The sequence below is a fragment of the Phyllobates terribilis genome, unplaced genomic scaffold (assembly GCF_046119375.1).
Source record: "Phyllobates terribilis strain yellow unplaced genomic scaffold, ASM4611937v1 Scaffold_13__5_contigs__length_258822181, whole genome shotgun sequence".
In the NCBI taxonomy this organism is placed as follows: Eukaryota; Metazoa; Chordata; class Amphibia; order Anura; family Dendrobatidae; genus Phyllobates; species Phyllobates terribilis.
The window spans coordinates 168,838,320-168,850,923 of NW_027362773.1; the positions used below are offsets into that span (position 1 = coordinate 168,838,320).

Below are 12,604 nucleotides of genomic sequence, written 5' to 3' on the forward strand. Positions count from 1 at the left end.
ATGATGGCATGTTTAAATGAGGAGGGAAAGATACCTGAAGAGAGGGAGAGGTTAAATATTTTAGTCAGGTGAGTAGTGACAGCTGGGGAAAGGGACTGAAGGAGATGTGAGGGAATAGGGTCACTGTTGCAGGTGGTAGGGCGAGAAGAAGCGAGGAGTCTGGTCACTTCTTCTTCTGTGACAGGCTCAAAGATGGAAAGTGAACTTGAAGTGCGGCAGGGAAGGAGATCCAGACTCTGAGGAGATTGTGCAGGAATGTCTTGATGGATGATTCATTTTTTTAGGAAATAAGTGGCCAGATCGTCAACACTTAGGTTGGTGACGGGGTCTGTACTTTAGGGCTCAGGAGGGAGTGGAAGGTTTCAGAGTCGTTTAGGATTGTTGGACATTGAAGTGATGAGGGTGGTGAAGTAGGATTGTTTGGATGGATGAAGGGCAGAGTTATAGGTTTTGAGCATGATCTTATAGTGGATGAAGTCTTCTGCTGAAAGTGATTTTCTCCACTGACGCTCGGCACCTTGAGCAGCGCTGGAGAAAGCGTGTTTGCATCGTGTGCCGGGGCTGCCGTCGTCTGTGCTGGGTCACACAGCGTGTAGCCGGTGCTGCTTCATCCAGGGCGCTCTGCATTGTGTTATACTGGGACGATGCGGAGTCTGGACAGGAGAGCGAGGAGATGGGGGCTAAAGATGACTGCAGATGAATCAAAGTGAATGATAAAAAATGGCCAAAGCCGGTGACAGGCGGTAAACGTGGCGGATCTGGCCGTGTCCAGACTGTGTGGCCGCGCGGTCGCCTGCACCCATGAGGACTCGGCTCCTATGTCTCCTCGTGGGCCCGGGCCTCGTGGCTGACACTACATTGCCTGCTGTGGCCGAGTGCACAGAAGTGCTGATCCGGGCAGCGCTGCACTCACTGCCTGTCACTGTGTGTTAGTGATGAGCCATCGCCCCGTAGAGGGGGACGGGGCTGCAGTCATAGGGTGGGACGCTCCACACACACAGCCAGCTCTCCCCCGGTAGTATGGCCCCATCGCTCTGCGCTCAGTCTGTGGATGCTGAGAGTTGCTGCAGCTCTATTGTCCACTGAGAGTTGTTGTCCACAATCAGGGGCCATGTTTCAGCGCTGCGCTCGCCGTCAGCGGCCGGTGATGGTGGCATCTTTCTATTACAGGCTGTGCACGCTGGGATGCGGGCGTACATCCAACAGGACTCTCTACGGGACCACCCCAGCATGAGGACCTATTACTTCAGCGCTGATACACAGGAGGACATGAACGGATGGATCCGAGTGATGAATCAAGCGGCGCTGGTCCAGAACGCCCCGGACAGCAGAAGGTAAGTGGCCAGAGCGCCATTCTGCCCCGCCACACCTGCAGGAAGCTGTGCGGCCCCCTCGGGACTGGGGTGTCAGTCTCTACTGCCTGTCACACCTGCAGGAAGCTGTGCGGCCCCCTGGGACTGGGGTGTCAGTCTCTACTGCCCCGTCACACCTGCAGGAAGCTGTGCGGCCCCCCGGGACTGGGGTGTCAGTCTCTACTGCCCCGTCACACCTGCAGGAAGCTGTGCGGCCCCCCGGGACTGGGGTGTCAGTCTCTACTGCCCCGTCACACCTGTAAGAAGCTGTGCGGCCCCCCGGGACTGGGGTGTCAGTCTCTACTGCCCCGTCACACCTGTAAGAAGCTGTGCAGCCCCCTGGGACTGGGGTGTCAGTCTCTACTGCCCCGTCACACCTGTAAGAAGCTGTGCGGCCCCCCGGGACTGGGTTGTCAGTCTCTACTGCCCCGTCACACCTGTAAGAAGCTGTGCGGCCCCCCGGGACTGGGGTGTCAGTCTCTACTGCCCCGTCACACCTGTAAGAAGCTGTGCGGCCCCCCGGGACTGGGGTGTCAGTCTCTACTGCCCTGTCACACCTGTAAGAAGCTGTGCGGCCCCCCGGGACTGGGGTGTCAGTCTCTACTGCCCTGTCACACCTGCAGGAAGCTGTGCGGCCCCCCGGGACTGGGGTGTCAGTCTGTACTGCCCCGTCACACCTGTAAGAAGCTGTGCGGCCCCCCCGGGACTGGGGTGTCAGTCTCTACTGCCCCGTCACACCTGTAAGAAGCTGTGCGGCCCCCCAGGACTGGGGTGTCAGTCTGTACTGCCCCGTCACACCTGTAAGAAGCTGTGCGGCCCCCTGGGACTGTGGTGTCAGTCTCTACTGCCCCGTCACACCTGTAAGAAGCTGTGCGGCCCCCCGGGACTGGGGTGTCAGTCTCTACTGCCCCGTCACGCCTGCAGGAAGCTGTGCGGCCCCCTTGGACTGGGGTGTCAGTCTCTACTGCCCCGTCACACCTGCAGGAAGCTGTGCGGCCCCCTGGGACTGGGTGTCAGTCTCTACTGCCCCGTCACACCTGTAAGAAGCTGTGCGGCCCCCCGGGACTGGGGTGTCAGTCTGTACTGCCCCGTCACACCTGTAAGAAGCTGTGCGGCCCTCTGGGACTGGGGTGTCAGTCTCTACTGCCCCATCACACCTGTAAGAAGCTGTGCGGCCCCCCGGGACTGGGGTGTCAGTCTCTACTGCCCCGTCACACCTGTAAGAAGCTGTGCGGCCCCCCGGGACTGGGGTGTCAGTCTCTACTGCCCTGTCACACCTGTAAGAAGCTGTGCGGCCCCCCGGGACTGGGGTGTCAGTCTCTACTGCCCTGTCACACCTGCAGGAAGCTGTGCGGCCCCCCGGGACTGGGGTGTCAGTCTCTACTGCCCCGTCACACCTGTAAGAAGCTGTGCGGCCCCCCGGGACTGGGGTGTCAGTCTCTACTGCCCTGTCACACCTGTAAGAAGCTGTGTGGCCCCCCGGGACTGGGGTGTCAGTCTCTACTGCCCTGTCACACCTGCAGGAAGCTGTGCGGCCCCCCGGGACTGGGGTGTCAGTCTGTACTGCCCCGTCACACCTGTAAGAAGCTGTGCGGCCCCCCCGGGACTGGGGTGTCAGTCTCTACTGCCCCGTCACACCTGTAAGAAGCTGTGCGGCCCCCCGGGACTGGGGTGTCAGTCTGTACTGCCCCGTCACACCTGTAAGAAGCTGTGCGGCCCCCTGGGACTGGGGTGTCAGTCTCTACTGCCCCGTCACACCTGTAAGAAGCTGTGCGGCCCCCCGGGACTGGGGTGTCAGTCTCTACTGCCCCGTCACACCTGTAAGAAGCTGTGCGGCCCCCCAGGACTGGGGTGTCAGTCTGTACTGCCCCGTCACACCTGTAAGAAGCTGTGCGGCCCCCCGGGACTGGGGTGTCAGTCTCTACTGCCCTGTCACACCTGTAAGAAGCTGTGCGGCCCCCCGGGACTGGGGTGTCAGTCTCTACTGCCCTGTCACACCTGCAGGAAGCTGTGCGGCCCCCCGGGACTGGGGTGTCAGTCTGTACTGCCCCGTCACACCTGTAAGAAGCTGTGCGGCCCCCCCGGGACTGGGGTGTCAGTCTCTACTGCCCCGTCACACCTGTAAGAAGCTGTGCGGCCCCCCAGGACTGGGGTGTCAGTCTGTACTGCCCCGTCACACCTGTAAGAAGCTGTGCGGCCCCCTGGGACTGTGGTGTCAGTCTCTACTGCCCCGTCACACCTGTAAGAAGCTGTGCGGCCCCCCGGGACTGGGGTGTCAGTCTCTACTGCCCTGTCACACCTGCAGGAATCTGTGCGGCCCCCTTGGACTGGGGTGTCAGTCTCTACTGCCCCGTCACATCTGCAGGAAGCTGTGCGGCCCCCTGGGACTGGGTGTCAGTCTCTACTGCCCCGTCACACCTGTAAGAAGCTGTGCGGCCCCCCGGGACTGGGGTGTCAGTCTGTACTGCCCCGTCACACCTGTAAGAAGCTGTGTGGCCCTCTGGGACTGGGGTGTCAGTCTCTACTGCCCCATCACACCTGTAAGAAGCTGTGCGGCCCCCCGGGACTGGGGTGTCAGTCTCTACTGCCCCGTCACACCTGTAAGAAGCTGTGCGGCCCCCCGGGACTGGGGTGTCAGTCTCTACTGCCCCATCACCCCTGTAAGAAGCTGTGCAGCCCCCCGGGACTGGGGTGTCAGTCTCTACTGCCTGTCACACCTGTAAGAAGCTGTGCAGCCCCCCGGGACTGGGGTGTCAGTCTCTACTGCCTGTCACACCTGTAAGAAGCTGTGCGGCCCCCCGGGACTGGGGTGTCAGTCTGTACTGCCCCGTCACACCTGTAAGAAGCTGTGCGGCCCCCCGGGACTGGGGTGTCAGTCTGTACTGCCCCGTCACACCTGTAAGAAGCTGTGCGGCCCCCCGGGACTGGGGTGTCAGTCTCTACTGCCCCGTCACACCTGTAAGAAGCTGTGCGGCCCCCTGGGACTGGGGTGTCAGTCTCTACTGCCCCGTCACACCTGCAAGAAGCTGTGCGGCCCCCCGGGACTGAGGTGTCAGTCTGTACTGCCCCGTCATACCTGTAAGAAGCTGTGCGGCCCCCTGGGACTGGGGTGTCAGTCTCTACTGCCCCGTCACACCTGTAAGAAGCTGTGCGGCCCCCCGGGACTGGGGTGTCAGTCTCTACTGCCCCGTCACACCTGTAAGAAGCTGTGCGGCCCCCCGGGACTGGGGTGTCAGTCTCTACTACCCCGTCACACCTGTAAGAAGCTGTGCGGCCCCCCGGGACTGGGGTGTCAGTCTCTACTGCCCTGTCACACCTGTAAGAAGCTGCGCGGCCCCCCGGGACTGGGGTGTCAGTCTCTACTGCCCTGTCACACCTGCAGGAAGCTGTGCGGCCCCCCGGGACTGGGGTGTCAGTCTCTACTGCCCCATCACCCCTGTAAGAAGCTGTGCAGCCCCCCGGGACTGGGGTGTCAGTCTCTACTGCCTGTCACACCTGTAAGAAGCTGTGCAGCCCCCCGGGACTGGGGTGTCAGTCTCTACTGCCCGTCACACCTGTAAGAAGCTGTGCAGCCCCCTGGGACTGGGGTGTCAGTCTCTACTGCCCCGTCACACCTGTAAGAAGCTGTGCGGCCCCCCGGGACTGGGGTGTCAGTCTCTACTGCCCCGTCACACCTGTAAGAAGCTGTGCGGCCCCCCGGGACTGGGGTGTCAGTCTCTACTGCCCTGTCACACCTGTAAGAAGCTGTGCGGCCCCCCGGGACTGGGGTGTCAGTCTCTACTGCCCCGTCACACCTGTAAGAAGCTGTGCGGCCCCCCGGGACTGGGGTGTCAGTCTCTACTGCCCCGTCACACCTGTAAGAAGCTGTGCGGCCCCCCGGGACTGGGGTGTCAGTCTCTACTGCCCTGTCACACCTGCAGGAAGCTGTGCGGCCCCCCGGGACTGGGGTGTCAGTCTCTACTGCCCCGTCACACCTGTAAGAAGCTGTGCGGCCCCCCGGGACTGGGGTGTCAGTCTCTACTGCCCTGTCACACCTGTAAGAAGCTGTGCGGCCCCCCGGGACTGGGGTGTCAGTCTCTACTGCCCCATCACCCCTGTAAGAAGCTGTGCAGCCCCCCGGGACTGGGGTGTCAGTCTCTACTGCCTGTCACACCTGTAAGAAGCTGTGCAGCCCCCCGGGACTGGGGTGTCAGTCTCTACTGCCTGTCACACCTGTAAGAAGCTGTGCGGCCCCCCGGGACTGGGGTGTCAGTCTGTACTGCCTGTCACACCTGTAAGAAGCTGTGCGGCCCCCCGGGACTGGGGTGTCAGTCTGTACTGCCCCGTCACACCTGTAAGAAGCTGTGCGGCCCCCCGGGACTGGGGTGTCAGTCTGTACTGCCCCGTCACACCTGTAAGAAGCTGTGCGGCCCCCCGGGACTGGGGTGTCAGTCTCTACTGCCCCGTCACACCTGTAAGAAGCTGTGCGGCCCCCTGGGACTGGGGTGTCAGTCTCTACTGCCCCGTCACACCTGCAAGAAGCTGTGCGGCCCCCCAGGACTGGGGTGTCAGTCTGTACTGCCCCGTCATACCTGTAAGAAGCTGTGCGGCCCCCTGGGACTGGGGTGTCAGTCTCTACTGCCCCGTCACACCTGTAAGAAGCTGTGCGGCCCCCCGGGACTGGGGTGTCAGTCTCTACTGCCCCGTCACACCTGTAAGAAGCTGTGCGGCCCCCCGGGACTGGGGTGTCAGTCTCTACTACCCCGTCACACCTGTAAGAAGCTGTGCGGCCCCCCGGGACTGGGGTGTCAGTCTCTACTGCCCTGTCACACCTGTAAGAAGCTGCGCGGCCCCCCGGGACTGGGGTGTCAGTCTCTACTGCCCTGTCACACCTGCAGGAAGCTGTGCGGCCCCCCGGGACTGGGGTGTCAGTCTCTACTGCCCCATCACCCCTGTAAGAAGCTGTGCAGCCCCCCGGGACTGGGGTGTCAGTCTCTACTGCCTGTCACACCTGTAAGAAGCTGTGCAGCCCCCCGGGACTGGGGTGTCAGTCTCTACTGCCCGTCACACCTGTAAGAAGCTGTGCAGCCCCCTGGGACTGGGGTGTCAGTCTCTACTGCCCCGTCACACCTGTAAGAAGCTGTGCGGCCCCCCGGGACTGGGGTGTCAGTCTCTACTGCCCCGTCACACCTGTAAGAAGCTGTGTGGCCCCCCGGGACTGGGGTGTCAGTCTCTACTGCCCTGTCACACCTGTAAGAAGCTGTGCGGCCCCCCGGGACTGGGGTGTCAGTCTCTACTGCCCTGTCACACCTGCAGGAAGCTGTGCGGCCCCCCGGGACTGGGGTGTCAGTCTGTACTGCCCCGTCACACCTGTAAGAAGCTGTGCGGCCCCCCCGGGACTGGGGTGTCAGTCTCTACTGCCCCGTCACACCTGTAAGAAGCTGTGCGGCCCCCCAGGACTGGGGTGTCAGTCTGTACTGCCCCGTCACACCTGTAAGAAGCTGTGCGGCCCCCTGGGACTGTGGTGTCAGTCTCTACTGCCCCGTCACACCTGTAAGAAGCTGTGCGGCCCCCCGGGACTGGGGTGTCAGTCTCTACTGCCCCGTCACGCCTGCAGGAAGCTGTGCGGCCCCCTTGGACTGGGGTGTCAGTCTCTACTGCCCCGTCACACCTGCAGGAAGCTGTGCAGCCCCCTGGGACTGGGTGTCAGTCTCTACTGCCCCGTCACACCTGTAAGAAGCTGTGCGGCCCCCCGGGACTGGGGTGTCAGTCTGTACTGCCCCGTCACACCTGTAAGAAGCTGTGCTGCCCTCTGGGACTGGGGTGTCAGTCTCTACTGCCCCATCACACCTGTAAGAAGCTGTGCGGCCCCCCGGGACTGGGGTGTCAGTCTCTACTGCCCCGTCACACCTGTAAGAAGCTGTGCGGCCCCCCGGGACTGGGGTGTCAGTCTCTACTGCCCTGTCACACCTGTAAGAAGCTGTGCGGCCCCCCGGGACTGGGGTGTCAGTCTCTACTGCCCTGTCACACCTGCAGGAAGCTGTGCGGCCCCCCGGGACTGGGGTGTCAGTCTCTACTGCCCCGTCACACCTGTAAGAAGCTGTGCGGCCCCCCGGGACTGGGGTGTCAGTCTCTACTGCCCTGTCACACCTGTAAGAAGCTGTGTGGCCCCCCGGGACTGGGGTGTCAGTCTCTACTGCCCTGTCACACCTGCAGGAAGCTGTGCGGCCCCCCGGGACTGGGGTGTCAGTCTGTACTGCCCCGTCACACCTGTAAGAAGCTGTGCGGCCCCCCCGGGACTGGGGTGTCAGTCTCTACTGCCCCGTCACACCTGTAAGAAGCTGTGCGGCCCCCCGGGACTGGGGTGTCAGTCTGTACTGCCCCGTCACACCTGTAAGAAGCTGTGCGGCCCCCTGGGACTGGGGTGTCAGTCTCTACTGCCCCGTCACACCTGTAAGAAGCTGTGCGGCCCCCCGGGACTGGGGTGTCAGTCTCTACTGCCCCGTCACACCTGTAAGAAGCTGTGCGGCCCCCCAGGACTGGGGTGTCAGTCTCTACTGCCCCGTCACACCTGTAAGAAGCTGTGCGGCCCCCCGGGACTGGGGTGTCAGTCTCTACTGCCCTGTCACACCTGTAAGAAGCTGTGCGGCCCCCCGGGACTGGGGTGTCAGTCTCTACTGCCCTGTCACACCTGCAGGAAGCTGTGCGGCCCCCCGGGACTGGGGTGTCAGTCTGTACTGCCCCGTCACACCTGTAAGAAGCTGTGCGGCCCCCCCGGGACTGGGGTGTCAGTCTCTACTGCCCCGTCACACCTGTAAGAAGCTGTGCGGCCCCCCAGGACTGGGGTGTCAGTCTGTACTGCCCCGTCACACCTGTAAGAAGCTGTGCGGTCCCCTGGGACTGTGGTGTCAGTCTCTACTGCCCCGTCACACCTGTAAGAAGCTGTGCGGCCCCCCGGGACTGGGGTGTCAGTCTCTACTGCCCTGTCACACCTGCAGGAAGCTGTGCGGCCCCCTTGGACTGGGGTGTCAGTCTCTACTGCCCCGTCACACCTGCAGGAAGCTGTGCGGCCCCCTGGGACTGGGTGTCAGTCTCTACTGCCCCGTCACACCTGTAAGAAGCTGTGCGGCCCCCCGGGACTGGGGTGTCAGTCTGTACTGCCCCGTCACACCTGTAAGAAGCTGTGTGGCCCTCTGGGACTGGGGTGTCAGTCTCTACTGCCCCATCACACCTGTAAGAAGCTGTGCGGCCCCCCGGGACTGGGGTGTCAGTCTCTACTGCCCCGTCACACCTGTAAGAAGCTGTGCGGCCCCCCGGGACTGGGGTATCAGTCTCTACTGCCCCGTCACACCTGTAAGAAGCTGTGCGGCCCCCCGGGACTGGGGTGTCAGTCTCTACTGCCCTGTCACACCTGCAGGAAGCTGTGCGGCCCCCCGGGACTGGGGTGTCAGTCTCTACTGCCCCGTCACACCTGTAAGAAGCTGTGCGGCCCCCCGGGACTGGGGTGTCAGTCTCTACTGCCCTGTCACACCTGTAAGAAGCTGTGCGGCCCCCCGGGACTGGGGTGTCAGTCTCTACTGCCCCATCACCCCTGTAAGAAGCTGTGCAGCCCCCCGGGACTGGGGTGTCAGTCTCTACTGCCTGTCACACCTGTAAGAAGCTGTGCAGCCCCCCGGGACTGGGGTGTCAGTCTCTACTGCCTGTCACACCTGTAAGAAGCTGTGCGGCCCCCCGGGACTGGGGTGTCAGTCTGTACTGCCTGTCACACCTGTAAGAAGCTGTGCGGCCCCCCGGGACTGGGGTGTCAGTCTGTACTGCCCCGTCACACCTGTAAGAAGCTGTGCGGCCCCCCGGGACTGGGGTGTCAGTCTGTACTGCCCCGTCACACCTGTAAGAAGCTGTGCGGCCCCCCGGGACTGGGGTGTCAGTCTCTACTGCCCCGTCACACCTGTAAGAAGCTGTGCGGCCCCCTGGGACTGGGGTGTCAGTCTCTACTGCCCCGTCACACCTGCAAGAAGCTGTGCGGCCCCCCGGGACTGGGGTGTCAGTCTGTACTGCCCCGTCATACCTGTAAGAAGCTGTGCGGCCCCCTGGGACTGGGGTGTCAGTCTCTACTGCCCCGTCACACCTGTAAGAAGCTGTGCGGCCCCCCGGGACTGGGGTGTCAGTCTCTACTGCCCCGTCACACCTGTAAGAAGCTGTGCGGCCCCCCGGGACTGGGGTGTCAGTCTCTACTACCCCGTCACACCTGTAAGAAGCTGTGCGGCCCCCCGGGACTGGGGTGTCAGTCTCTACTGCCCTGTCACACCTGTAAGAAGCTGCGCGGCCCCCCGGGACTGGGGTGTCAGTCTCTACTGCCCTGTCACACCTGCAGGAAGCTGTGCGGCCCCCCGGGACTGGGGTGTCAGTCTCTACTGCCCCATCACCCCTGTAAGAAGCTGTGCAGCCCCCCGGGACTGGGGTGTCAGTCTCTACTGCCTGTCACACCTGTAAGAAGCTGTGCAGCCCCCCGGGACTGGGGTGTCAGTCTCTACTGCCTGTCACACCTGTAAGAAGCTGTGCGGCCCCCCGGGACTGGGGTGTCAGTCTGTACTGCCTGTCACACCTGTAAGAAGCTGTGCGGCCCCCCGGGACTGGGGTGTCAGTCTGTACTGCCCCGTCACACCTGTAAGAAGCTGTGCGGCCCCCCGGGACTGGGGTGTCAGTCTGTACTGCCCCGTCACACCTGTAAGAAGCTGTGCGGCCCCCCGGGACTGGGGTGTCAGTCTCTACTGCCCCGTCACACCTGTAAGAAGCTGTGCGGCCCCCTGGGACTGGGGTGTCAGTCTCTACTGCCCCGTCACACCTGCAAGAAGCTGTGCGGCCCCCCGGGACTGGGGTGTCAGTCTGTACTGCCCCGTCATACCTGTAAGAAGCTGTGCGGCCCCCTGGGACTGGGGTGTCAGTCTCTACTGCCCCGTCACACCTGTAAGAAGCTGTGCGGCCCCCCGGGACTGGGGTGTCAGTCTCTACTGCCCCGTCACACCTGTAAGAAGCTGTGCGGCCCCCCGGGACTGGGGTGTCAGTCTCTACTGCCCCGTCACACCTGTAAGAAGCTGTGCGGCCCCCCGGGACTGGGGTGTCAGTCTCTACTGCCCTGTCACACCTGTAAGAAGCTGCGCGGCCCCCCGGGACTGGGGTGTCAGTCTCTACTGCCCTGTCACACCTGCAGGAAGCTGTGCGGCCCCCCGGGACTGGGGTGTCAGTCTCTACTGCCCCGTCACGCCTGCAGGAAGCTGTGCGGCCCCCCGGGACTGGGGTGTCAGTCTGTACTGCCCCGTCACACCTGTAAGAAGCTGTGCGGCCCCCCCGGGACTGGGGTGTCAGTCTCTACTGCCCCGTCACACCTGTAAGAAGCTGTGCGGCCCCCCGGGACTGGGGTGTCAGTCTGTACTGCCCCGTCACACCTGTAAGAAGCTGTGCGGCCCCCTGGGACTGGGGTGTCAGTCTGTACTGCCCCATCACCCCTGTAAGAAGCTGCTATGCAGCCCCCCAGGACTGGGGTGTCAGTCTGTACTGGCCCGTCACACCTGTAAGAAGCTGTGCGGCCCCCCGGGACTGGGGTGTCAGTCTGTACTGCCCCGTCACACCTGTAAGAAGCTGTGCGGCCCCCTGGGACTGGGGTGTCAGTCTCTACTGCCCTGTCACACCTGTAAGAAGCTGTGCGGCCCCCCGGGACTGGGGTGTCAGTCTCTACTGCCCCATCACCCCTGTAAGAAGCCGTGCGGCCCCCCGGGACTGGGGTGTCAGTCTGTACTGCCTGTCACACCTGTAAGAAGCTGTGCGGACCCCGGGACTGGGGTGTCAGTCTGTACTGCCCCGTCACACCTGTAAGAAGCCGTGCGGCCCCCCGGGACTGGGTTGTCAGTCTCTACTGCCCCGTCACACCTGTAAGAAGCTGTGCGGCCCCCCGGGACTGGGGTGTCAGTCTCTACTGCCCCGTCACACCTGTAAGAAGCTGTGCGGCCCCCCGGGACTAGGGTGTCAGTCTCTACTGCCCCGTCACACCTGTAAGAAGCTGTGCGGCCCCCCGGGACTGGGGTGTCAGTCTCTACTGCCCTGTCACACCTGTAAGAAGCTGTGCGGCCCCCCGGGACTGGGGTGTCAGTCTCTACTGCCCTGTCACACCTGCAGGAAGCTGTGCGGCCCCCCGGGACTGGGGTGTCAGTCTGTACTGCCCCGTCACACCTGTAAGAAGCTGTGCGGCCCCCCCAGGACTGGGGTGTCAGTCTCTACTGCCCCGTCACACCTGTAAGAAGCTGTGCGGCCCCCCGGGACTGGGGTGTCAGTCTGTACTGCCCCGTCACACCTGTAAGAAGCTGTGCGGCCCCCCGGGACTGGGGTGTCAGTCTGTACTGCCTGTCACACCTGTAAGAAGCTGTGCGGCCCCCTGGGACTGGGGTGTCAGTCTCTACTGCCCTGTCACACCTGTAAGAAGCTGTGCGGCCCCCCGGGACTGGGGTGTCAGTCTGTACTGGCCCGTCACACCTGTAAGAAGCTGTGCGGCCCCCCCGGGACTGGGGTGTCAGTCTCTACTGCCCCGTCACACCTGTAAGAAGCCGTGCGGCCCCCTGGGACTGGGGTGTCAGTCTCTACTGCCTGTCACACCTGTAAGAAGCTGTGCGGCCCCCCGGGACTGGGGTGTCAGTCTGTACTGCCCCGTCACACCTGTAAGAAGCTGTGCGGCCCCCGGGGACTGGGGTGTCAGTCTCTACTGCCCCGTCACACCTGTAAGAAGCTGTGCGGCCCCCTGGGACTGGGGTGTCAGTCTGTACTGCCCCGTCACACCTGTAAGAAGCTGTGCGGCCCCCCGGGACTGGGGTGTCAGTCTGTACTGCCTGTCACACCTGTAAGAAGCTGTGCGGCCCCCCGGGACTGGGGTGTCAGTCTGTACTGCCCCGTCACACCTGTAAGAAGCTGTGCGGCCCCCGGGGACTGGGGTGTCAGTCTCTACTGCCCCATCACCCCTGTAAGAAACTGTGCAGCCCCCCGGGACTGGGGTGTCAGTCTGTACTGCCCCGTCACACCTGTAAGAAGCTGTGCGGCCCCCGGGGACTGGGGTGTCAGTCTCTACTGCCCCATCACCCCTGTAAGAAACTGTGCAGCCCCCCGGGACTGGGGTGTCAGTCTGTACTGGCCCGTCACACCTGTAAGAAGCTGTGCGGCCCCCCCGGGACTGGGGTGTCAGTCTCTACTGCCCCGTCACACCTGTAAGAAGCTGTGCGGCCCCCTGG

The 12,604-nt window shown here is 63.1% G+C and overlaps 1 protein-coding gene across 7 annotated transcripts in view; it reads left to right on the plus strand.

The window, feature by feature from the left end:
- The window catches only part of PLEKHA7 (pleckstrin homology domain containing A7), a 374,164-nt gene that overhangs the window by 243,772 nt on the left and 117,788 nt on the right, over nucleotides 1–12,604 (plus strand). For all 7 annotated transcript variants that reach the window (XM_073659050.1, XM_073659044.1, XM_073659045.1 and 4 more), the window contains one exon: nucleotides 1,171–1,334. In XM_073659050.1, coding sequence (XP_073515151.1) covers nucleotides 1,171–1,334 — 164 coding nt within the window. The remainder of the gene's footprint in view (nucleotides 1–1,170; nucleotides 1,335–12,604) is intronic.